Raw genomic sequence first — 26,754 nt, 5'->3', positions numbered from 1 at the left:
AAAAAGAATGTTCTTAAACATGACAACATCCCAGCTCATTTCCCAAGTAGTAACTTACCTGCTTTATCTCACTTTTTAACTGCATGATCCCAGTTCGTTCTGGTTTGGTTGCTCCAACAGCACCAACCTCACGGATAGAAATAGCAGGGCTGATATTTGAATCAGTGGGGCGAACTATACAGCATGATAGATTAAAGAGAAAGAGGGAGGAGAATCAGGTTCAGTTTCTTTTCTCCACCAAGTTCAAGACTTAGATGCATATCCTCCTTTTATGTTAATAATAATAAAAAAACAATCAACTATAACCTTGCTGTTCAAAGTGTGGTCCACAGGTCTGCAGCTTCAGCATCACCTAGAAGCTTGTCAGAATCTTAGGCCAAATTCCAGACCTACTGAATCAAAGCCTGCATTTTAGCAAGATCCCCAGGTGATTCTTATGAACAATTAAGGCTTGAGGAACACTACTTTATAACTTTCTTTATCCATCTGACATTATATATTTATTTATTCCAAGTCTAAAAGTTAAGGATGAGAGATAACCCTTTTCATTTGCTTTGATATTTTAGGTGCTTGATACCAAATACCACTGCCAAACCACCAAGTGCAGGTGTAAGACTAATTTGTGATAGACCCCTAGACGTATTTGAATTTAAAGGTGAAGGATACATCAGAAGTACTGCAGCAGCCACACACACGCATACACACACCACTGTTAAGTGCTACTGAATTATTGACAACTAGAATACAAGAAAATTTCAGATGATACAGGTTGCTAGTTAGCCTAAAGTAGAGACAGGATAATGTAAGGGAAAGTATAAAACAGTCCAAAACAAAACATGGTAATAATCCACTTAATTGATGTATCATTTAAGGAAAAAAGGACACACAGTGGTTTCCAAATCTTATTCCAGAAGACAGTTTTGGTTTTAGTGGTTTTGTTTCATATACTGGGGTTCTATTTATTTGGGGGAAAATTCCTCTGATACAATAAAAACATTTTAAAATCAATGAGACACTTAAAACAAACACTCAGAAATGGACGTGCAGTTATTCAACCTTACCACTTCGTTCCACTCCAAACTCCTTGCCACTGAGAATGTGATGCAGGAGGTTCTTCATGGCTGAAGGACTGAGATTCATCAGGCCATCTGTGGCTTCCTCAGCTAGTCAGCAGAAATGTTAGGACAGAGGGATTTCTAATTAGCCTTCCATTCTCACCCTATTTTTCTCTATTTCCTTTCTGGCTTAGAATTTCTGAGTCACTTGATCGGAAGAACAGAGTTACAAAATAAATTTCCAGCACCATACTGCCTAGGCATTCATGCTGCAACAGAGTCTTAATAATTTAAGGACTGATTATCCAGTTTATGGATTAACCAGGTCCTTGATTTCTTCTTCATCCCTCTTCCACATCATTAGGGTACTCAGTAGAATCTTTATTTGAAAGTGGGAAGAATGAAAGGAGAACAGTGCAACTGGAAACCAGTCAGAGAAAGGCAATGGATGTATATATGAAGATGGACTAAAATAATCAAAACCTCCCAGTCTGGATATATAGAGATTTAAAAAGAGAATGGATATGAATTCATGAAATTACGAAGAATATTGAGAAGATAATTTCAACTTGCTCATCAACATTATTAGACACTTAAGAGTTTACTACATGTAAGTCATGATTTTAAGCAATGTTAGTACAAACAGGTATGACAGGGTACTTGACCCTAAGAGACTGACCAACTATTTGGGAGAGATTGGACATGTAAACAAGACAAACAACAATAAAACATGGCATGGCTATATTAAGTGAGGTATACAGGTATAGATAATAAATGCTTTGGAAATCAGAGGAAACATCAATCTCCAAGGATGGGGATTGATAAAATTAGTGGGAAGTACTGTTGAAGTAGGAGGTAGACGCCAGACTGTTGAAGGTCTTGAGTATCAGACCCAGGGATCTTGACTTTATCCTAGAAGAAATAAATAGCCATGGTTTGATGAATCCACAAGAAAAAAATCCATAACAGGCAATTAGGGAAAAGTGAAAAATGCTTGGGGATTTATTCCTTGTCAAAGTTTATTATTGAATAATCAGACCCTCATAAAACATCCCTTGATACCAAAGCTAGAGTATATATATATATATATATATATATATATATATATATATATATATATATATATAAACACACATATATACATATAAATATATATATATATATACACACACACACACATACACATACACAATACATGTAATCTAACAATGTGCTGAGTTGGAAATCATTTGGAATCAGGCAGACCCACTCAAATTCAACTATTTACTAGCTATGTAACTATGGGCAAGTTATTAACCTCTCTGAGTTTGAATTTCTTTATTGGTAAAAGTGAGATAAAAATACCTTCTCTAGAGGGTTGCTGTAAGGATTAAATGAGATAATATATGCTAATATAAAACAAAAAGTACAGTGTCTGGCATATGGTAGGTATAAAATAATCATTAACTTTCTTCCTTTAAAGGGTTATTTAAATATAAATTATTTCATGTAATTTAGGTTAGAGTCAAACCAATAAATTTAGCTCCTTGCTAACAGCTCAGTTAAAACCCTCTTAGGTAAATTTAACTGAAACAATGGCTAAAATTGAGTTTTGCAACTGTGATTTTATTTTTGTATGCAACCCCTATCTCTATTATCTTGACATTCTTGTTGAAATCAAACAAATACCAATAGGAAAAATAGTCACGCCATGGGGTCCCGCCACCAACGCTTTACACAATTCTACACTACCCCTTTCACAGGCCCCAGCTATTCTTCTAACTAAAACGGTTATCTTGCCAAATATATACATAGTTAATTTCAAAAAGAGTCCTGTCAGATAAATATTAATAGAAATACTGCCTTCCTTTATTTGATCCTGATGTTGACTAGACAGAATACTGACACTATAATCAAACTGATGTGGTGACTCTCATTCTGGTGGCCAGAAGCTACACTGCCTGAATCAGAATTGACCACAGTCTGTCACAGTAAGTTTGATGCATGCCTCAAATCACTCTAGGAGTTAGTAGGAATGTAATTTGGTGTGCAGAGCCCCCAAGAGGTGGAATTTTGAAGTTGAGAACTAATATATAAATCTGTCATAGCAGTCCCTTGACTTGTACAGAGATTAACATGGGAACAAGATTGCTAAATGCAACTTCTGAGCTACTGATAAGTGTTTCAGCTTCCTTTCCCTCCTGATTCAAAACTCAATAGACCTACATTAAAAGTGAATTCTGCCTCAAATAGTTACTAAATTGAGTACCTGAGCATCGAAGGGAGTGGGCCAGTTCTGTTGCCATAACTTGTATGATCAGACCAATTCGAAGTCGAAACATTTCAGCAAAGAGGCCAGGCTGAGTTCGCATATACATGGCTAGATATACCATTATTTCCTGTGGGTGGAATGAGGACAGACAAAAATCATGCCCCTTGTCTCACAAGGCCTATTTTCTGGTCTTCAGAAATTGCCAGATCAACTTGAAGACAAACTTTTAAATATCAGTCACCAGATTAGGCTTTATAATTCTGCTCACCTGTGTAAGAATTGAAATGCTCATGTCCCCTTCACTGGCTTCATCTATCAGCTGAGTGAGTGTTTCATAGGGCAGAGGTCTAAGAAGAGGATAGTAAAGAAAGACAAAGTTCTGCAACTACTTAAATCTAAATATATTGAGAAAATAAAAATGTTCCTCCCAAGTCTCAACATCTCATCATTACCGAGCAGTCTTCAAAGTTCATTGCCTCCCCCGAAGCACTCTGGCTCAGGTCAACTCAGGAGAGCTCTACTATCTCCTCTTTGAGCCTGGACTGCCCTTCTCCTTCAAAACTGTATTTAAAACTCACCCCATAATGTCCTTCCAGACCAGTTTTTCATGGTTAATTCTTAACATTTGACAAATAACTATTATGACTAGAAAGTAATAAGCTAAGTTTAAGCTGTGCCTTTTGGGAGTCATTTTATTACTTTAGAGTCACACTTTATAACATTATACTGATTTTTTATAGTTTCATCAGTTTACACACACACAGACACACACATATGCACACCTCCTCCCATACTTCTGACTCTCCTGTTGATACTTAGCACTCTGGGGGAATGGAGCATGCCATCTTCTTTTGGATTGCCCGCAGCAGTCACAAAATTAATCTGATTTGTAACAAAAGGTTCTGTTTGCCAGGAGTAAGGTGTTATGGGTTGAACTGTGTTCCCTCAAAGTTCCTATGTTGAAATCCTGGCTCCTATACCTCAGAGTGTGACTTTTTTTGGAGATGGGGTCTTTACAGAGGTAGTTAAGTTAAAGTGAGGTCACTGGGTGAGCCCTAACCTAATATGACTGGTGTCCTTATATAAGTAAGAAATTTGGACAAAGAGACACACACAGAGAGAAGAAATGTGAAGAGATAAAAAGAGAAAACAGCCATCTATAAGCTAAGAAAAAAGGTCTAGAACAAAGTCTGGAGTATAGCTGATTTTTTGTGGGTGCTAATTCCAGTTGCCCTGTTTATTTTATTTTTTTTTTTTGGGAAAGCCAACAAGTAAAAACAAAAGACAAACAAACAAAAAAACCCCAAAGAACAAAATACATTTGGGTACTATTCCCTGTGAATTTTCGCTTTCATTTACTCATGTCCTGTCATTACCAACATTCTCACACTGTCTCTGACAGAAGCTCACATACGTAGGATGTTATCATCCATTTAAGATTAGGACAAGAGAACTGTGGTCAGTCCATATAGCTCCTGAAAGTCTCAGAGAAGCTTGATCAAACTTAACCAAAAAGCATACTCACGCAGAGATGGTCTTCTCTCGAGGTTCTGGAGGGAGTCCCACCGTCAAATGTTTCTGGTGGGACAGAAGGTCTGTGCAGGCCTAAGAAGAAAAAGTATAACAGTATTATCTTGTCTATATAATATCTCAGATTTCCATGAAAATGCCTCTTTTTAGCCTAGAAAGCTTTGCTCCCCCTTAACTTAATGACATACGAAACTTTTCCTCAGGAAATGCCATGAAAATCAGAAAAGAGGGATTTCTAGGAAGCAACAATGAGGTATCTTTATTTCCTAAGAGGTAGGAACTTTTAGCCTAGTATAAATTCATTCTTAAGATCTACAATTCTTATAGTGTATAACACCTCTACAAGTCTACAGTTTATATGCTTCAGTAGTATATATTTGACATTCATAAAAAAAGAGCTACCTGAATATCAGGAACTTTATGTGGGAAAAACAACATCTCAAATGATTAGAGGTTGTGGTGGTTGCCTTAAAAAACAGCTGTGGAAACCAATTTTCAAAAAGCACCTCCATTTAGATTTGGTATCAATTCAAGAAGAATTTACAGTAGGTACCTCATCCAACGCTTCCACCTTCTTCCTTAAAATTCCAGAGATGTATCGGATCAGGCCCCAGTGGCGAATTTCTCCAACTCTGCCATATAGTTCAGTAAGAAGCTCTCTGACTGTCGCACTCCCTTCATCATACAATCCAGTGTCCCACTCAGGTCCTCTGGAATGTTAAAGACAGGCCTAAATTAAGTGTAAGTAAAGCTACAGGCAACAATCTTTTGTGTTATAATGGATATGCCTGTTTTTGATAGATCTCTCTTATTAGGAAATGAATGTTATTTACTATGAATTCTTGTAAAACTATGATTAATAGTCAGTCCTGAAAGCCAGATACCTAGACAAGAATAAATTTTAGTTTCAACTATGTTTTGACAAAATGCATACTTTTATCCTCTTAATGGGCTTCAAAGTGCTGAAATTAAAAGTCAAAGAACTAATGAAGAAGTAAGAAAAATGTTTGCTTATTTTTAAAGGATACATATACATTGTTTCAAAAGTTACTACAGCACAACTCAACTGTGAAGTACCATAAAAGACATATAAAGTGCTATGAAATTGGGAATTTAACATATGATAAAGGTAAATCATTTATTAAATGATGTTAAGACAATCAAGTAGCTTTTGAAAAAAAAGTTGAATCCATGCCTCACACTGTATACCAAAACTCCAAATGTATCAAATTTAAATGTTAAGGTACTACAAAAAATATGGGAGAACTATTTCATAATTTTGGAGGCAAAAGGACTTTTTAAATGTGAACTATATACAAGAAGCCATAAAAGAAAAGACTGATATATATATATTAGTATGTGTACATACAATATATATACAATAAAAATTTTAATGCAAAAACCATTATAAGCAAAGTCATAGGACAAATTCGTAGGCCAATTTCCCTAATATGTAAAGAATTCCACTAAAAAACTACTAGAACTCATCAATGAATTCGGTAAAGTTGCAAGATACAAAACTAATATACAGAAACCTGTAATGGTTATGTTTTTAGTCACTTACTATGTACCAGGAGTTATATTAGAGATCTTGTTTAATCTTTACAACAATTCTGAGGTAGACATAATCCAAATTTTATAAATAAAGACAACTGAGACTTTGAAGTTACACAGTGGGTAGGTTGTAAAACTATTCAAATCCGTTTATCAGTGAGACTCCAAAGCTGTGCTATATTTACTATGCTCTACTGCCTTTCTACATGAACAGGAAACTAGGCTGATCATACCCATCACTTACTTCATAGTATACAGCATGTGGAGGATATCAGCTTGCTCCTGTAAGCTGGAGGTCTCCTTCAACTGTAAAACCAGTGCTTTGAAGTCCACTTCCCCAGACTGTTTTCTAGGAAGATGTATTTCTACACGAACAGAGGGACCCTTTAGTTTGAGAAAAGATAAAAAAAAGAAAGTCCACAAGTGCTCACCTTAAATAATGCCCTGGAGTATTGATCTTTTCATCTATGAAACTCTTCTGTGAGAGTTCCCTAAATTTTGATGAAAAGTAAAGCCGAAACAATGAATCCTTCAGAATGTATGATATGGCAATCTAGTTTTCTTAAAGCCTGATGAGAAGAACTTCCCCATTTAAAAAGTGAGCTAAAAAGGCCATATATCTTCACCAGGGTAGCATTTTGCCTACCACCAGTTACTAGCAGAAGCCATAATGGCTAGTTCTATTATTTTCTGTAAGGATGGCAGTTTTGCAAAAAGCTGATAGAAATACCTCGTGCGAAAGTTTACCTGGTTCTCTCGCGAGGGGTGAGGTGAGTCAAGTAAGTTGAATGAAGGCCGGGAAGCCTGAAATATCTTTGTAGGAAGATACATGTGAACATCTGCAAGAGGTTGACATTTATGGGAAAGCTTAGATAATTAGGATACTATTAAAAATGCACAGTTGACCTCAACAGTGAAGTTACATATGGGTTGGTTCTTTACAGAACGAGAATAAGACATTTATCCTTTCTTGGGAATATCAAAGAAAAGAAATAGGAATGTCAGATAAATCAAAGAATGTTCAATCAATCAATAAACATATTTTGAATGGAATATCTAGAATTGTAGTGTCAGCTGGACATACAAGATACTAAATTCTACGAATGTAATCAATACCACAGTGGTGCTATTACTGGTACTTTAATAGAATATCATGTATAATAGAAAGAATCCAGTTATATTTTATATTTTCTGGACTCATCTAGGAGAGTATCTGGCTTCTAGCAGTTGGATCTCCTCAAGAATAAATAAATAGATGAGGGGGAGGGTATAGCTCAGTGGTAGAGCACATGCTTAGCATACATAAGGTCCTGGGTTCAATCCCCAGTACCTCCATTAATGAATAAATAAACAAACAAGCAAACAAACAAAAAACAAACCTGATTACCACCTCCCCCCCAATAATGGGTGCTCATATCTAGGGAATCAAAAAAGGTACTGGCTGACCAACTTTGAGATATTTCTAAGATTTTTACTCACAGTTCATTGTTGAAATACTTACCATAACCTCTAAGGAGAGACTCTCTTGTCATTTTTGCCATTTTACAGATACAGAAAGAGAGATACAGAGCTCAAGTAACTGTTCAAGCAAGTAAGTAGCAGGGCTGGGAGTGAAGCTCAAATTCCCCTTCACAATCTATAAGTATAACTTAATAAAGCTGATCTCTGCATAAGCCCTTTGTCAAGGAAGCATACGCAAAGGCTCTGTATGCTAAGCTTTTTCCTATTCTAAATGTTAAATGATTCCCCAAGGGTCATGTTTAATATCTTTGGTTAGTAGTGATCAATAAAGTTTTAGACAGTAAGAGCATGCATCTCGATCATTCTCATTATCTGTGAAATGTTAACATTTAGGTCCGCTAGGTGTGTGGCCAAGGAGCCCTTCTGTCCCTTCCTATGCAGCTACCATAGAGGCACTAGACACTCTTAGGAATCATGTCTACAACTGGCAATGTGTAGTAGAAAAGACATCCTCCACTGCAAATACTACAGGAGGAGGGTAGTGGTCATGGGGAGGAGAATGGCAAAGTTGCTGAAGAATGAGTACTGTAGTTGACAAATACAGCTCTATACTGTTGGAACAACAGACTGTGTAAGTTGCAGCTGGTCCAAGGGAACCAGATACAGCTTACCTAAGGGAGAATATCTCCCTCTCTGTTGCAAGGCTACCTTGTAATAGTCTGCCATGCTTTATCTTTAAATAAAATTACTTCCAAATTAGTAACTTTTCCAAAGGAGAAAAAAAATACTTTCCATATTTTAATACTTTGATGGTAAAACAGAATATGCTCCATGTCTCTTGTTCTGTCTCTTCTTGCCGTGTAACTGGTTAAACCAGACTATATAGCACTGGTTACAGCAAAACTATACCCAATTCATTAATTTTACAAATACCTGGGTGTCTAATATGTTCTAGGTCCTGCCTGAAATGCTGGGGATTAAGCAGTGAACAAAACAAAGTTCCTGCTTACACTGTAATAACTATCCCACCCCCATCGTGGGCTTCACGTCATCCTGTTCCTGACTCCAGTGAGTCATGGCATTACTCACTCTGTACATGCAGCTCCTTGGCCTTGGTCACCAAGGACATTAAATCGCAGGTTGTTTGCACAGCAGCTCGGAACCGATTTAGCCCTCCCTTCTGTGAGGTAGGGGCTAGTTTAGGATGGGGATCAGTGTGAGCCAAAAGGTGATCTAAGTAACGAGCAACTTCATCACCACAGCGAGCTGCAGTTAGTTGGGGAGGGGAGAGAAAAAATAAACATTTTAGTTACTTCACAATCTACCCCACCAGACAGAATGACTGGCTCCTGTGCCCACAACACAGCACCAGAAATAGGTTGTTTCAGTTCATGGGGGAAAAAAAGTTTGTAATCATTACACAATCTCATAGCTTTACCACTCAGAAACTATGGTCATTTACCAAGACCCAGCTGTTCTTCAACTTTGTTGAGTTAAGTTAGGGCCCCTGAAAAGTAGTATGAGCTTATTTTAGGCCGGGTGGAGCACTTCATAATCTACGTACGTGTGTGATGGTAGTGGTGGAGGAGGAGTAGAACAGGGCCCCTTGAGTCTCACTGGTATGTGGGGACTTGTAGGGAAGGGCAAAAATCTTCCACTAAATATTGAGTCTAGCTGAAAACAGACAGATTCCACAAATGGCAGTGACATCCTAATGACAAATATTATAACCTTGAACACAATCTAGACACTTGAGTGGAGGATTATGAAGAATTTGGAGAGAAGCACTCTCCCCAAGGAAGGGCTGGCAAGAAATAGACACATCCATTGTGAAGCCACCAATGAGTAAACACAGAGAGGGGAAATGACTCAGAATGCATAATACCAAATTTAGTCAAACATATCATTAAAGAGATATATTTCATAAAGTAATCTAAGCGAATGAGAATTAACAGATATAAATCACAACTACCCATGGAATAGCAAACAATCTCAATATAAGATCAGTCTTGTCTGGTTTTCAAAATATTTCAGCTTATGCCAACATAGGTATCATGACTTTGGTTATTACTGATAACAGGAAATAATCTTGTATTTAATGTACTCTTCCAACAAAGAAATTCACACTATTTTAGATCTTATGAAAACAAAGTGAATGAAATGGTACTTATGTGAGTAAATGCTGAGCCCAAACAAGAAAACAGTCCTTTTGACTGCTAGTTGTGTTGGTTTATTGTATATGAGATTATGCTTGCTAGCTCACCAAGGAAAGCTAATTTATTTTTCTTCTCTCCAGCACACCACTCTTAAGATAAAGAAATTGGCTGCCTTAAGATATGACTAACAGTCAAATACTCAGACAACGAAAACAGGCAAGCCATGTTTTAGACAGCCAGAAGAATAATTCACTCCTATTGGCCCTTCTCTCTTTAGGATTCAAATAATGTAATGCCTGCCCTGCCTAGGTCAGTATCTTAACAATTTAGGGTGTTTCTCAGCCATTTTAAATTTATGCCCCTATTATACTTTCTCACTGTATCATCTTTGTATTCCCCAAGGCCAATTAGATTTTATCCTGCTTTATTTACTTAGTTTGTAATAGGAAAGCAACAGGTATACCAGATAGGCTTTTTCAAACTATGTAGACCTCTTTAGAGATTCTGATGTGCCCCTGTCTTATTCTATATAAAAATCTTTAATTGAATTTCATATTTTTATGTTTTTTAACTTCAAAAAGCAGTAGTGTATATATGTCTAGTTTTCCTCCCACATACTTGATTGAATATCTCACTCACCATTGCTTCCTCCCATTTTGACATCACCAGCCATTTTATGTACCCAGGAGAGAAATCTTCCCTAACCTTAGTAAGGGATAGTCCAAGTCTATACTCCATAATCACCACAGGGATATTAGACCAGAAACCAAAGGTAAGTAGAAGGATGAAAAGTGAAGCCAAACAAAAGTAGAAATCTAAGTGTATTAAATAGGCGTGAGACTGCTGGCAGTGAGAAATATTAAGGAGGATGCTCAACAATACTTTGTATTCTTGTCTGGCAAGTCCAGTGTCTTTATGAAGCCTCCTTACCATTACTGGCTGAATCATAACCATTCATCCAGTCACCAGACACTAGCTCACTATCGTAGTCCTCATAATCTTCACTGTACAGTTTACCCTCAGGTCCAGGGTCCATGAAGCTCAAATGTGTGCGGCAAGATGTTGTCAAAAACTCTGACAATTTGCCTGTTTGAATCCTGACAATTAGAGGGTAAACAGAAAACAGAAAATCATAGGAAATCCTTTTTAAAACAACGCAGTTCAGCAAAGAAAGGATAACTGGAATGTTCTATTGGCAGATTACCAATGTTTATATGTTGGTACAATTTTGTTAAAGTGAAATTTTATAGCACTCCTAGGTGTAGTGTAATATAGGTTAGGGTGCCATGTTAATAAAGATTACAATTATGGGTTCACAATCCAGCAGCAAGCAGATCAGTTTTGCTTTCTTTCACTGCCATATATTATGTTGCTAATTATGCCAAACAGTTGGCAAAAATTTCCACTGGCTACAAGAGAAGCCAGGACAGAATGAAGATAAATCATCACAAATCCATCATATCACTTTCAAAAATACTCAAAAAGACCATTTTGAAAAGGAAAATGATATCTGAAAATTTCAAGAATTATAGTGGATTGTAAGTGATATCCTCCCCTATGTATAAAGGCAATTGCAAAACCTAAACACAAAGGGAAAGTCAGTAGTACTGATTTTCTAAAGACGTCAGCTTGAGGGGGCTTCCAATGGCCAGTTCTTGGATAAATTTGAACACTGAAATAAATGATGTAATGGAGTGTGACATAAGAATAAAATAAAGATATATGATTCTATGCTGACACTAAAACTACAAAATAAAAGTGGGTAAGGGAAAGGTCTTTTTTATAGAAGGATTCTAACTATTAAATGTACACAGAATGCTAGAAACACAGAATCATCATTTTACAGCCCCATTAGTAATATCTGATTCAATGGAAGCTAAAGCTACTTGGTCAAAGATTGTTGGAGAAAGGATAACGGAGAAACCTGGAATATACTACTTTAATCGAACTGAGAGATGTTCTGCAAAATAACTGACCTTCCTTCTGCAAAACTGTAATGAAAATTAGCATAAAATATTAATAAAAGGCTGGGAAATTGTTCTAGATTAAAAGGCATCAAGGAGATATAATGACTAAAGGTCCATGAGTAATCTTTCATTGGATCTGGAGAAGGAAAAAAAGCTATGGGAAAACAGTATTGAGACAATGAGGTAATTCTGAATATGGACTCCATATTAGATAATAGTATCATATCCATATTAAATTTTCTGAGTGTGATGATTATATTGTAGTTATGTATGAGAATGCCCTCTTTCTTAAAAGATAGAAACTGATGTATCTAGCATTGAAGAGTCATGATATTTCTGACTAACTCTCACACAGTTTAGCAAAAAGTGCTCTAACTCACAGTTGTGTGTCTGTGTGTGCACATATGTGTGTGTGAGAGAGGGTGAAAGGTACAAGAAAAGAAGGGAGGGAGGGATTGGGAGAGAAAACACACAAGTGGGACAGATGTTAACCACAGGTGAGTCTTGAGGGAGGGTATATTGTGTTCAATAAGATTCTTGCACATTTATGTATACTTGAAAATTTTCAATATAAAAACTTAGAGAAAAAAGAAAAGCAGACAAAATTGAATAGTCTAGTAACCTACTTTCCTCCCTCCCTCTTTCCCTTCCTTTCTTCCTTTCAGAGTAAGTTTTCTGGTCCATTGAATTTATGGAGTGTAGAACAGGGCGGGGAAACATTCCAATCCTTTTCTGTAATATTAAATTCCTTGATTCAATCTATCAAACACCCGCTCCTCTGAATAGGACGGGTATATGTTGTTAAAGATACAAAAAAAGACATCACAAGTCTATCATTACTTTACCTAAATTTCATTTCATTTCACTAAAGAGTATGTAGTAGTCACTTACCTTGCCCCACCAAAATAGCCATCCTGCATTTTTCGGAGTGCTGCCAGGATACTTGAATTCAAGCTAGTTCCATCTTCATCTTGAAATGAAGAGAATTTTGAAACAATCTTTATGGTTTTAACTTTGAAATAAGGAGGCTCTTTCAATTATTTCAAATCAACATTCTGGCAGTGATGGTACAAATGAGACACTCCTCATTGACCACCCTGTATTTCAACAATTCATCTGAGAGCCAATGACATTGCAGAATGGGAAATGGTAAGGGATAATGACCAATAGACGAGTTCCTCAAAGACAGTATCTTATTTATTGTAAGTACTTAGCACATTGCCTGATGGCAGAATATGTAATATCTACTGAATGCTGACAATAGTAACAGCAACCATTTGCTGAACGTTACATGCCAAGCAATGTGCTGAACATTTTATACATTATCTCATCCAATGAGCCTTGGTTTATGTGTGTGTATGTGTGGAGGTATAAAAAATGTTTAGAAGGCTAACAAATACCCAACTTTATGTGAAGGGGATCATACTACACTTACTCTTTGGTGATTCACTTTTTCTAATTTATCGTTTTTAAAAGTTAAAAATGATTCCATAGTAGACATTTAGACTGTTGTTTTACTATAAGCAACACTGTGACACACTTAGTCCATCATTTCCTTAGGATAAATTCTATAAGTACAATTGTTAGGATAAAGGGAACACTTACTAAAAATTTTAGACTGCCAAACTGCACACTAGAAAAGTTGTGCCAATTTAATTTCAACCATTAGTATAGAAAGTGATCATTTCCCCACACCTTTAACAACAATGGCATTAATAATCCTTTTAATCTTTGTTTATCTGGTATGTTAAAAAGACATCGTTTTAATTTTATTACTAGTAAGACTGAGCATGTTTTCATGTATATACTGTCCATTTGTATTTCTTTTATGAATTTCCTGTTCATGCCCCTTTCCTATGTTTTTATTAAACAGTTTATCTTTTTCTTTTCAATTGATTTTCAAGTACTCTTTAGTTTTGTGACTATTACCCTCTTCTCTATCATATATATGGCAAATACTTTACTTACTTTATTATTTATCTTTCAAATTCCACCACACTTCGTTTTTGCATAAAAGATTTATTTAGATTTTCATGTTTTTAACTTTGTCAACTTTTCTTTTTTTGGTGTCTTGCAAAGTATAGCTTCCTTCAGTCCAAGATCACAAAAATATTCTCTCATACTTTCTTTTAATACCTTGATAGGGTTTTCTTATTGCTTATTAGCTTTTTAATCTATTTAGAATTTAATTTTTCATAAAATATAAAGGAGCAGGCCTAAATAAATGATTTTCCCAAATGTATTTACATTCTTTTGCCACTATTTGGATTGCTATCTTTATCATTATCATAATTCTAATGGATCTATCTTCTCTCGTTGTTTCTAGTTTTTTTTAAAAATCTGATTATTCTTGTACATTTTCAATTCCATTTTAAACTTAAATACAGTTTGTTCATAAAAATTTGTCTTTATTTTGACTTGGAATTCACTAAGTTGATAGAATAATAAGAATGACATCCTCTCAATATTAAGTATTTCCATCTAGCAACATGGTATGTCTTCTAGTAATTAAAATCTTTTATGCTCTTTATTAGTTTTATAATTTTCTCATATACTTCTATACATATTTCTTATTAAGCTTATTCTTATATTATTTACTTTTCTAGAAAATTTGTCAATTTTTCTAGATTTACAAAATTGTACTTGGCATTCTTCTACAATTTTTAAAGCCTCCTCCATTTCTGTTGCTCTATCCCCTTTCTCGTTCCAAAAATTATTTTTATTATCTCTATTTTTTCTCTTTACTCTGAAGTCTACCTTACCAGATATTAATGTGGACACTTCTGAGTTTTTTTATAATTAATTTTCCATTCTTTTTATTTTAGTCTACCAACATTGCTACATTTGAACTGAATCTCATGGAGACAGCATATATGTGGATCATTTTTTAAGTCTACTCTGCTAATTTCAGTCTTTTAATTGGTGTACTTAGGCCTTTTGCAGTTTATGTCATTATTGATATGTTAAGGATGAGACTGCCATTTTACTTGTTTTCTGTTTGTTTCTCTTTTTTTTCCTGCCTTCTAAAACACATACAAGAATTCCATTTTGATTTATCTTTAGTGTTTTTGACTGTATTTCCTTGTATAGATTTCTTAGTGGTTACTCTAGGTATTACATTATATATACAAACATGCATTATACATATATCACTGTCTATTAGTTTCAACATTTTACCAGTTATGTGTAAATATCCTTTTTAGTCCCTTACCTCCCCCCATTTATAACTGCATTAAAGATCTCCTCTACATACTTTGAGAACCATATCAGTGTTATGATTTTTGCTTCAAATGTCAAACATAATTTAGAAAACTGAAGTGGAGAAAGTCTATTATATTTACCCATATTCTTACTCTTTTCAGTGTTCTTTTTCTTTCTTAATGTTCTGACATTCTATCCTTGTATTATTTCCTTTTCATTTCAAGAACTTCATTTAAGCTATTCTTTTATAGCAGATCTCCTTCAGAAAAATTCATTTAGTTTTCCTTCACCTGAGGTTTTTTCCCCTCTTTATTATTCAAGTACACTTTTGCTAGATACAGAATTCTTAGTTTATAATTCTTTTTTTTCAGCACTTGGAAACTGTTGTGCCACTTCCCTCTGTTTCAGGGTTTTTGATGAGCTCTGTTGTCACTGTAATTGTTTTTACCATATAGGCAAGGTATCATTTCTCTTACTGCTTTCAAGATATTTTTCTTTTTCTTTAATTTTTCAGGAGTTTGATTATTAGGCATTTTGGCATGGGTTTCTTTAGATTTATCCTGTTTGGGACTCTGTCAGCTGTCTGAATCTATAGGTTTATGCTTTTTGCCACTTTTTCAGCCATTATTAGTTGGAATACTTTTTTCAGTCCCATATTCTTTTTCCTCTTCTCTCTTACAACATGAATATTAGAGCTTTTGTTATTAGTCCCACAGGTCTCTGAGGCTATGTTCATATTCCTTCAGTCTATTTTTACTCTTGTTCAGAATGGGTCACTTCTATAGTTCCATCTTCAAGTTCACTCTGACATCTTCATTCTGCTTTTGAGCCTATCTAATGAGTTTTTCATTTCAGTTATTGTAGTTTTTAATTTTAAAATTTTCATTTGGTTCTTTATCTCTTCAATTTCTTTGCTAAGCATTTTTATGACTTTGCTGATAGTTCCTACTTTCAAGTTTCAAGTGTGGTTGTAATTTCGTGGTAAAGTATTTTTCATGATGACTGCCTTAAAATCTGTCATAATTCCAACAGCTTTGCCATCTTGGTATTGGTGTCTGTTAATCATCTTTTCTCATTGAAGTTGGGTTTTCCTGGGCATTGGTATGTGTGATTTTCTACTGTATTCTGGAAATTTGGATTATCGCTTTATGAGACTCTGGATCTTATTAAATCTTCTGATTCAGCAAGTCTCCTTTGATATTGTGCAGCAGGGAAAGGAGCACTGCCTTGTTAGTGCTAGATGGGTGTGGAAGAAGTTCCTTTATTGTTGGGCAATGATGAAAGTCTAAGCTCCCCACTAGTATCCCCACTGTTCCTAAGGAGGGAGAGGGCTGCCTCTTCACAGCTATGTGAAGGCAGAAGTTGAGGTTCTCCACTCAACCTCACTGATAGGGATTGGAGTAGGGCTGCAGTTTTTTTTCTGTGGTGTTTGAGTGAAGTAGAACATTTACTATCTAGAAGTTTTCTGTCTGGTTAGGCTGCCCCTCTCCTGTTCCTTTGGCTAGAGGTAGAAGGTTTTTTCTGGACCTTTAAAAATTTGTACCTATGTGTGTTTCTGGGATAACAGCTTCTCCAGCACCCAGTCCAGGATATATGAGACAGGAAAAAAGAAAACAGGAACTTCACTGCTGTGTCACTTCTCAAGTTCAATGTCCCTAGCCAGTCTCCCTTCTTTTGTCCAACTTTCAGAGTCTTCTTATATTTGTATTATAGATAATGTCCAGGGTTTTTAGCTCTACTTAGCAGGAAGAATAGGGAGAAGTGAGTCTATTCCATTTTTGTCTAGAAACAGAACTGGGTTTTTTTCCGAAAGTGAAAAGCATTTAAGAATATGAAAATTTCTAAGTATGACTTTTTTCAAATCTCTTAAGTGTTGATAAGTAGGGGTATCATTTTTCATTTTTAAGCACTAATTTCAAATTTGGTTTCCTCTTTAAGAATTATTTGGAAAAAATTTAATTCCTTCATGGTCAGATTTTTAAAAAAGTATTCTTGTGTTAATTAGTTTTATGTCCTATGTCTGGCAATATCATGTGTATGAGCTCAACTTTTTAAAAATAAACATTCTTTTTGTATTCTGTCTTTCTGCATATAGTTTTATATATACCCATAAACACAAAAATAAGGTTTATTAATCCCCTATATCTTTATTTTGTATAATTGATCTGTAACATTCTGATAGAGATATGTTATAGTTTCCCACTATGATTGTACAATGGTTTTATCACATTGTCCTTAAGTTTTCATAAATATCTGCTTTATATATTTCATTGATATTCTCCAGTAGATAAAACTTTATAAATGTTCTGTTCACCTTGGTGTACTGTAAATATTATCAATATAAAATATCCTTGTCTCATTTACTGATTTGTACCTTGAATTCTATTTATCAATTTTGATATTAATATTGTCACCATTGCTTTTTCTGTTAGCATTTACATGATATATCTTTACACTTCCCTTTATTTTCTGTTTTTCTGCATAATTTTATTTTAGGGATATCTTTTGTAAACAGGATCTAGGTAGACTTTGCTCTTTTAGCTATCCTAGAAATCTTTGTCTTTAATATGAGAATTTAATTAATTCACCTTTTAATGTGATCACTAATACTCTCATTCTCATTTTACCAGGACAAAATTTTCCCTGACAAAAACACACAGCTATTCGTAATGTAGGCTTTGGAGACTGACAGATCTGACTCTGTTGCTTACTGGCTTTGTGACTATACAATGAGTCACCTTCCTCATCTATAAAATGGGGCTATTAATAGTACCTACCTGAACAGAGTTGTTGTAGAGATTTCAAAATAACAAATTGAAAGCACTGAGCTCAATGCCTGGTACAGAGAAAGTGCTCAGTAAACACTGTAGTTACTGCTATTGACACTGCTCTTTTTGATGTGTGTTTATGTTCCAAGTATCAAAACTTTGTGATTTAAATCTAGATCTTTAGTTTTATTCTTTTTCCTAAGCTATGGCTATTTATCTCATCCCAAGTATTAGGTATTCCAGTTTTGAAACCTCTTCATCACTACAAACTGAACATGTCCCTTTACAATTGGCATCTTCCTTTAGAATCTCTCTGCTTTTATCAATGGCAGCATTATTTACCTAATCTCTAAATCTTCACATTATCTTGATTCGTATCTCATATCTAGTCAGTCAACACTTGGGTCGCAGGTGTTGTTTAAAATGACTCTTGAATCCTTCTTTCCCACTCTATTTTTACTACCACCAATCCAGTGTATCTTCTCATCACTTCATACCTGGATTAGTTTCATTCGTATCAGGTTCTCCTAACTACAATGTATACTGTCACCAAATCAATATTCCTTAAACATTACTTTCATCATGTCACTCCTTGCTCAAAAGCTTTTAATAGTTTCAGACTTCTGAGGAAATCTGTTTTAAATATCTCTGCTTATTTTCAAGGTCTTTATAATCTGACCCCACATTACTTGTCCAATTTTGTCAATAATTATACTCCAACATGCAGGGCCCACTCTGTTCAGCTTGGCCTCTTCACTGTCCTCTCACAAGGCAAGTGCATCCCTGCCTCCAGGCTTCATTCATGGTAACTTTTTCCTCACCTAAAGTACCTTTTCTTTTTCTCTCCTCCCATATGAATACTACACATCCCCAAAAGCCTGGGTGAGTCCCACCAAGTCAAGAAATTTTCTTTGACAACTTGATCACTGTCACTGTAAAATACCAGTCTAATGGTTTAGTACTTCTTTATATACTGTCTTGAATTGTTTTCTATTGTTTTTGTGAGTTAGCTTTGCCACTCAAATTAGACTTTATACTTTCTGAAGGCAGTTCTGGGAACACAGTAGTTACTAAATGGGTACTTGCTAACTGTCTTGAATAAAGAAGAAAGACAAAAAGAAGAAAGACTACCCTACTTCCTCAACTCCTGTGCTTTTGAAGCACTTTAGAGATGTGACCAAAATCCCTAACAGTGTGTCTGGACTCTGAATGATTTATGACAAAGGATTCTTCTCTAATGAAAAGGAATTCTATGTAATTTGGCAGTACAAACAGGCTTTTGGAAGCAACAGCAGAGACACAGAAAGGAAGCAGTGCTTCAGTATTGGCTCTAGTCCTCCAGGAACTGAGAGAACAATAAAGCCTTTCACTCAGTTTTAAGTAAGCAATGTCAGGACGCCTGGCTAATAAAGGAAAGATAAACTGAAAGCCTTTTTACTCTTCCCTGCTAGATTTTATTGCTTCAGTTAGGCAAGTCTTGGAATGAGAAGTCTGGGAACTTATCTATAAAATTGTAATGCTCCATTGGAGTAAGAAAGATGCAGAATGTAGTATTACTGTTTTTAAAATGAATTGTATTAGTAACTGCAAATTTTGTTTCTGCAAATTGGCCTAGAAACCAGTTATCTGAAGTAGCTCCAACCAAGTTATTGTATTACATCTTTTGAATCACAGCTCTCAAACCACCTGGAATATTCTTGTATATTTGTTTATTTGTTACATATTTATTATAAATCTTAAGCTCCATAAGAGTAAAAACCTCATCTACCTGATTCACCCCATGTATGACCAGTGCTTTGAAAAGGACCTGGCACAAAATAGGAGCTAATAAAAAACTGCTGAAAGAATAAGTGAAAATAGCAGCTCTCTAGTGACTCCAAGGCTTTGAAGGGCTAACCACATGACTTATTCTAAAAACACATTCCTTCCTTGCCTCATACAACCTTACCAAGCATGCTGTTTGAGATGGGGAAGGTGATGGTGGGCTGGCCTGTCATCCTCCAGCGGCTGCAGAGATAGGAGAGGTCTGTTCTAAGCATTTCTACTATCATCTTGTTGTCCAGAGCCAGGTAGAACTGTTGCTGGTCTATAAACTGAGGGAAAAAAATTGACAACTCAGAATAATTTACTCTCACAACTATTAAATAATATTTTAAAGTACTCACATATTCACAAGGGTATATAAAATGTCACAGGGGCAACAATGCCTCCAAATGTAATGTCTAATTCTTCCCAAAATATCTGGTGGTCCACTGGTACATATAGTAGTATTCGACATTTTTACAGTGTCCTATAGTTTACAAAGTGTTTTCAAGTACATGATTTTAATTGTAACAATCCAGATGGGGCCTTTTTCCTTTTTAACAGATTGAAAAAATAAGGCCGAGAGACACTGACTAGATTAGCAAAGTTCTATGACTAGCAAATGGCAAAATCAGAGATAGAATCTATGGTCCATTATTCTTTCATCTATACCTCAGCTGCACTATTTCAGACATAAGATGACAAATGGGGAGCTTAGGCTTTCTTTCCAGAAGATAGTTTTCCTCTTATACACATATATAATCAGGCTTGCTATTGTAATATGGCTAATAAATATCAGGTTAATAACAGAGTATAATCATGGCTAAAACAGTACTGACATTTTTGTTTAGAAGAGGATATCAAAGATTTTCAGGCATGTAAAAAGGGCCCCTCCCCCAAACAAAGAGAACAAATAATTCAGTAGCTGAATAAAACAGACTATATTTTGTTTATAAAGGGTAAATATAGTATTATTTTTGACCTCTAATAAAGTAAAGAGTACTTTTTAACCTACTTCAACATTTGTAAAATCCCTAGCCACTATTTCTGCAACACCCAGGACTACTTGTTAGCCAGTCACTTGGCACCGCTCTGTGCTGCAAGTTCAATTCAGTCCAACTCAACAAACATTTACTGAGCAACTTAATATGTACAAGGCCTCATGGAACTCTGACACTCGTCCCAACTCCAGTAAATGCTTTATTTCTATAGTGTTTCTCTTTTATTTCCATTCACCTCAATGCACATTAAAGCTCATTCTACCCACCTGTGGAGTGAAGGTAAAGATAGTTTTCCGAATGTCATAGAGTTTTGAAGTTCCAAGGACTCCCATGTGTCTGTAGGGTCTTCCACTGAGTTTCATTCTACTGTTGCACCCTGATATAGAATTGAGAAATAGTCAAGATCTTTTTAGTGCACAAATCCTATCAGCAAACATTTTTTATATTCGTTTACACTTCCTGATTGAACAAACTAAGTTCTGTGTCTCAAAGTTAGTGTCCATGTCATGTACATGGCCATACTAATAACCACTGTGGGGTTTTCCAAGAAAAAGAGTAGGCAGTTATCTCTGTTCTTAAAGAACTTTATGCTTTTAGAAAGAAGCCACATCATCTACATGAGGCAAGAATGCATACAAAAATTAACAGCTCTATGAATGACAGCATTCTATTACCAATATTCATACACTGAATCTCCTTAAAGTCCATGAAAAGTGCTAAAGCTATATCGATGATCAAACTAATCACTGTAAGTTATGACTCAACAAAGTTAAAGAAAACCCTTATCAACTTAAAGATGGCCTATCAAACTGAAAAAATTAAATAAGAGTGCATCTTGATCTCCTTCAGTAGCATAGTACTGACACATTTTATTCTATGAGACAACAGATTTTATCCAAATAAGTCAAAATATTTTAATACTCTTGTATCTGATAGGAAATTTTGTGGAACCTTAGAGTAAAATTTACTTTGCAGAGGAGCAATTTTGGAAACTGGAGAAGGGGGGAAGACAAAACTCTAAGACAGCTACAAACGTAAGGCATAATGTTAATAAAAATTTGAATAGAATATCTACATCATGTGTCTAAATGTTGTGTGTATACATGTATGTACACACGTGTGCACATTAACACACACATATCCATCTTATTTCCTTGAGCATAAAATATCTTTTTATAATTTAGCATTCTGAAATTAGAATCTATCTAATTGATGTCTGTTAAATGCAGTTGAATTTCTTTTTGTTTTTCAAAAGGCAATTATTACATCAATACTTCTTACGATAAGGGAACAGTTCATCTACTCACATTTTTTTCCTTTTTATAACATAGGATAACAGTATATACATTGTTCTCAAACTCTTTTTCCCCAAAATATATATTAAATATCCTTTCATGTCAGTACTGACAAAATTAGTACTACTTTTTTTCAGGGTTGGGGAGGCTGGAACACATTTTTCTTGGGGATTTTATTTTTGCCCCTTCTTTATCCTCAGTATGATACTTACTAACTATGTCACTTAACAAATATTTTTAGTGTTGCTTCACTCTTAGGGACAGAATCAGTTCAATGCCTTTGGCCATATTCCAGGGTCCATTCTGTAAAGCACACATTCTACCTGAGATTGATATCACAACCAGGTTTATCCATTGTTCCTTCCATTTTTTTTTTATTATGGTAAAATATATGTAACGTAAAATTTACTATTTTAACTATTTTTAGTTGTTCAGTGGCATTAACTACATTTGCAATGTTGTACAACTATCACTCCTGCTCATCTTCAGAAATATTTTATATTCCCAAAATGACAATGTACCCATTAAACAATAATTCTCCATGCTCCCCTCCCCCTGGTCCCTGGCAATTACCATTTTTTCTGTCTCTATGAAGTTGCTTACTCTAGGTACCTCATATATGTGGAGTCATACAATATTTATCCTTTCGTGACTGGCTTTATTTCACTTAGCATAATGTCTCAAGGTTCATCCATTTTGTAGTACATGTCAGAATTTTATCCTTTTTTGGTTGAATAATATTCCATTGTACGTATATACCACATTTTGTTTATCTTTTCATCCATCAGTGGACACTAGGTTCTTTTTTTTCTGTAATTACTTACAGTATAATATACACGAAGTTAAGTAAATGAAACTTAAATGTAAAATTTGATGAATTTTTACATAGCAAACACACAACCTAAACCAAGATATGGAACATTACCAGCACTGCAGAAGCCTCCCTTGTGCCCCTTCCCAGTTATTAACGTCCCACAGCTCCCAAAGTTAACCCCCAGTCAAACTTCAACCATCACAAATATGTAGGATTTGTCCATTTTTGAGCTTCATATTAATATAATCATACAGTATCTCCTTTTAAAATCTGGTTTATTTCACTCAACATAGTATCTATGAGATTCATCCATACTGTTGTACATAGAATTAGTTCATTCATTTTAATTGCTGTATAATATTCCAGTGTATGAATGTATCATTATTTATCCACTCACTTGTTGATAGACATGTAAGTTTTTCCTCCAATTTTTTTGTTATTATAAATAAAGCTCCTATGAATATTCTTGCTGTGCTGGTGATCCCAAAGATAACCTTCAGGTCTGGTGATTCACTAGGATTCATAGCGCTCAAGCATACTAGCTATAGTAATGGCTAAGGTTTATTACAGCAAAAGGATACAAACAAAATCAGCAAAGAAAAAAGGTGCATGGTGTAAAGTCCAGAGGAAACCAGGCACAAACTTCCAAGAGTCCTCTTCCCAGTGGAGTCACACAGTACCTGCTTAATTCGTCCAGCATCAAATTGTGACAATATGTGTGAAATGTCTACCAAGGGAGCTCATTAGAGACTCAATGCCCAATGTTTGTTTTATTAGGGGCTGGTCACATAGGCACCCTCTGCTTAGTGCACCAAAACTCTAAAATCTCAGAAGGGAAGCAAGTGTTCAGCATAAGCCATGCTGTTGGCACAGTTTAGACATAGTATACAACCTTTACATTCAGAGGATGGTGGAACCCTCTTGAAATCCAAGTTCCCAGACACCAGCCAAGCGCCAACCTTTGTAAGCAGGCCTTTCTAAGGATAGAATTCTGAGGCCTGCCATGGGAACTCTTTTCTGTACAATCCATCCCCTTGGCTCTTGGCCAACGTGTCTTTGTCGGTAGGACCCATGCAGAAGAGTGACACCAATCTGCAGTACTGTCCTCAGTTATGTCCTTAGGGGTCTGAGACTGAGCCAGAGAAAACAACCCATTACCATAAACATGTATCTTCAAAAGCTAGGTGGCTTCCTCCTTAAGTTTCTGTATTAACCATTTTAAAAAGTCTGGCTTGAGGTATCAACCCAGGTGCAGCACAAGCCTGTCAGTAAACTGAAGTTGACCTGAATGCCTTCTAGGGCTGAGGCAATGCCTGGATAGTCAGGGCTCACAGACAAGAACAATTCCAGAAGGCACATGCAGTATCCTTGGACAAAATACATTTACAATTGTTAAGGTATCCTGAGCAGGACATAAATTAAGCAGGCATTCTAAGTTAACAGGATCCCTAATGTGACTGGCCTCCCACTGTGAGACCTCCTGCCCTAGGATTTCCAATCCAATCCAAAAAATTCAGTTCAGAACTTGGTTTCGATGGGAGTATTTCCTGAAGGCAGCTGGACCCAAACAATTTTGTTCATGGTACCAGTTCATCTGCCTTGTGAGTGTGGATGACATGTGGAGGTGCTGAGTGGAAGGTGTAGGAGCTGAAGCCACCACCTGCTGTCTCATAGTCAGCTTAGTGACACTTGACCTTGGGCTCAGAAGTCAGTTTGAATTCAAAGCACCCTCAGCAGCAGGGAAGGCAACACCTGCTTTTATTAGGGAGGAGGGGAAAACTTCTAGGAGCAGTTCTAAAAATCAAAGATCATTAATGCCCCCTCTCCTCACCCACGCCTCCCCAGGTGTCAGGATTTTGTTTTTCCTCCACTGTTACAAAATTTGTGTGTCCCAGTTAGCAGTCATAGTTTTATAATCATCTCCTCTTCTCATCCAGACCTTTTGGCTAGAAGAGTTGTATGTAAGAAATTTAAAAGTATTTTCAGAGGCAAACATTTTTATATGACTTAACCAGAAAGACATATCATGTCCAGGAACTGGTCAAGATGAAATCCTGAATTTACAAATATTTTAAAAGTGGGTTTTCATATTTCCCACTCCTTTCATCCTGATCATTTATTCAGTGAGCAGCCTAGAAAAGATCACTCTCCTTATGGGGACAGCTACATTTAATAAGCACATTGCCTTACTAAGGTTTATGTATCAGGAGAAAGAGAAAGGAAGTAGAATCAGCTTTTGTATCTATTGTTATAAGCTGCAGCCAATCTGGAAAGTCAAACACAATCATCAACAGCAGCGACACAGCCCCAGAAAGGATAGAGTCTGATCTGTCAGGAGTCGGGGAGGGATCACATTCCCCCTGATGTGCCCTCCCCCAATTTGCAGCTTTTGCAGAAATCACGTTAGGAACACAATCAGTTTCTGCATCAGAAATATAGAGCCAATCAGCAGATCTATTTCAAATGGTCCCATCAGAGAATAAGACTTTTCCTACAGGCATCTGCAACTGACCCAACTGACCCAAATAGTCCAGCCAGCACCAGAGTGGTTTCACAGTTCAGAGTGCCACAAGAGGGGTGACCCAAATCTGCAACAATCCACTTCTGAGTTCATTTGAAGTTCATACAGTTCATTTAGAGTTCATTTAGCCTGTGCCTGCTTTCAGTTGAGCACATCTGGTGTTGATGTGGGAACAGACTATAGTGGCCTTATCAGGTTTCAGCTGAGAGCCATGTCCAGGCAATTAGAATATGTGAATTTAGGATGCCAAAAAAAGCTAGTGGCTTTTTTTTTAGGCAGCAGCAAAGCTGAGGTAGTGCAGGGCCGGTCAACCGTGGTCTAAGTCCAAGTGTCAAGAACACTTTCCTAAGCTCTTTTTATTGTGCCTTACAGTCCAAATTAACCCACTGAAAAATATACACATCAGGATGAAAAAGTCATCAACTTCTTAAGAGTTAGACATTTGCTTTCATAAAAGCACATTAGCAATTAAAAACTGCTTTTTAAACTCAAAAAGTGTATTTTTATCTGAATATTGATTCTCTTTTTATGTTGTCGTCCTTTTTCCAGAAACTCCAATAGTTAAAAGTGGTAGCAAAAATCATTAGTTATGGAGATTAGTTTCATTTCTAATACTCAAGAGTTTGAATTCCAATCTGCCCACTGGCAATAAAAAGCAAGGTAGTTGTTTCCAACTGATGCTCTTTTTTTCTTTTTTTGCTACTTTCCCTAGTCAAGATGACCCCTCCAGCTTTATGAGACTACAAGAATATAACATTTTACCTCAATTTTTATCATATATCCAGATGCAATAGCCACAAAACACAAAGCTATTTTTAAAAGTCCCCCCATTTCCTCTTAAATGAAAGTTTACTCAAACTTTGAGCAGAAAATCCAGCACTTAGAAGCTTAATGTTATAGCTGCAGGGAGATCCCAGCTGTAATGTGGGGGTGGGGGTGGGGGTAGGGGTAGGGGTAGGGGGCTGTGGCAGCAGTGGCTAGAGTGCTTTTCTCCCTTCAGTTTATAAAACTTTGCTCCAGCACTAGGAAGTAATTCAACCCTTTTTCCCCCTCCCACTTGGACAAAAACTTTTCAACGTTTTGGTCCATCCAAAGTTCACCTTTGGGAATGTTTGGACCCTTTCTCCTCCAGCCTGGAGGAGCAAAGAAGAACCAAAGGCATCACTTAGGCTGCACTTTCGGCCACCATGGCCAAAGTAGCCAGAGCCCTTTGGCTCTAACATTTTCAAATTCCATAGATAACTTTTACCTCTTACAATATATTATACAATATACATATAAGCTGAGCTACTGTCTGCTTCATACCATGGATAACTACATAGACACCCAGGTACCACAGGTTTGTCATCCTCGATTTCCTTTTCTCAAACAATGCTT

The 26,754-nt window shown here is 36.1% G+C and overlaps 1 protein-coding gene across 4 annotated transcripts in view; it reads right to left on the bottom strand.

Annotated features, from left to right (window-relative positions):
- The window catches only part of PHKA1 (phosphorylase kinase regulatory subunit alpha 1), a 99,049-nt gene that overhangs the window by 13,241 nt on the left and 59,054 nt on the right, over positions 1-26,754 (bottom strand). For 2 of the 4 annotated variants that reach the window (XM_010973578.3, XM_010973577.3), the window contains exons 15-27: positions 21,014-21,123; positions 19,892-20,036; positions 12,866-12,944; positions 10,938-11,104; positions 8,941-9,117; positions 7,138-7,229; positions 6,635-6,774; positions 5,390-5,546; positions 4,832-4,911; positions 3,575-3,653; positions 3,304-3,433; positions 1,062-1,163; positions 59-174 (exon numbers count right to left, since the gene is read on the bottom strand). In XM_010973578.3, coding sequence (XP_010971880.1) covers positions 59-174; positions 1,062-1,163; positions 3,304-3,433; positions 3,575-3,653; positions 4,832-4,911; positions 5,390-5,546; positions 6,635-6,774; positions 7,138-7,229; positions 8,941-9,117; positions 10,938-11,104; positions 12,866-12,944; positions 19,892-20,036; positions 21,014-21,123 — 1,574 coding nt within the window. The remainder of the gene's footprint in view (positions 1-58; positions 175-1,061; positions 1,164-3,303; positions 3,434-3,574; positions 3,654-4,831; positions 4,912-5,389; positions 5,547-6,634; positions 6,775-7,137; positions 7,230-8,940; positions 9,118-10,937; positions 11,105-12,865; positions 12,945-19,891; positions 20,037-21,013; positions 21,124-26,754) is intronic. The other 2 variants (XM_010973579.3, XM_010973580.3) reach the window with 1 other exon arrangement.

This window comes from Camelus bactrianus, chromosome X, assembly GCF_048773025.1.
Source record: "Camelus bactrianus isolate YW-2024 breed Bactrian camel chromosome X, ASM4877302v1, whole genome shotgun sequence".
NCBI classification, from domain to species: domain Eukaryota; kingdom Metazoa; phylum Chordata; class Mammalia; order Artiodactyla; family Camelidae; genus Camelus; species Camelus bactrianus.
This window is presented reverse-complemented; position numbering and strand designations above follow the sequence as displayed.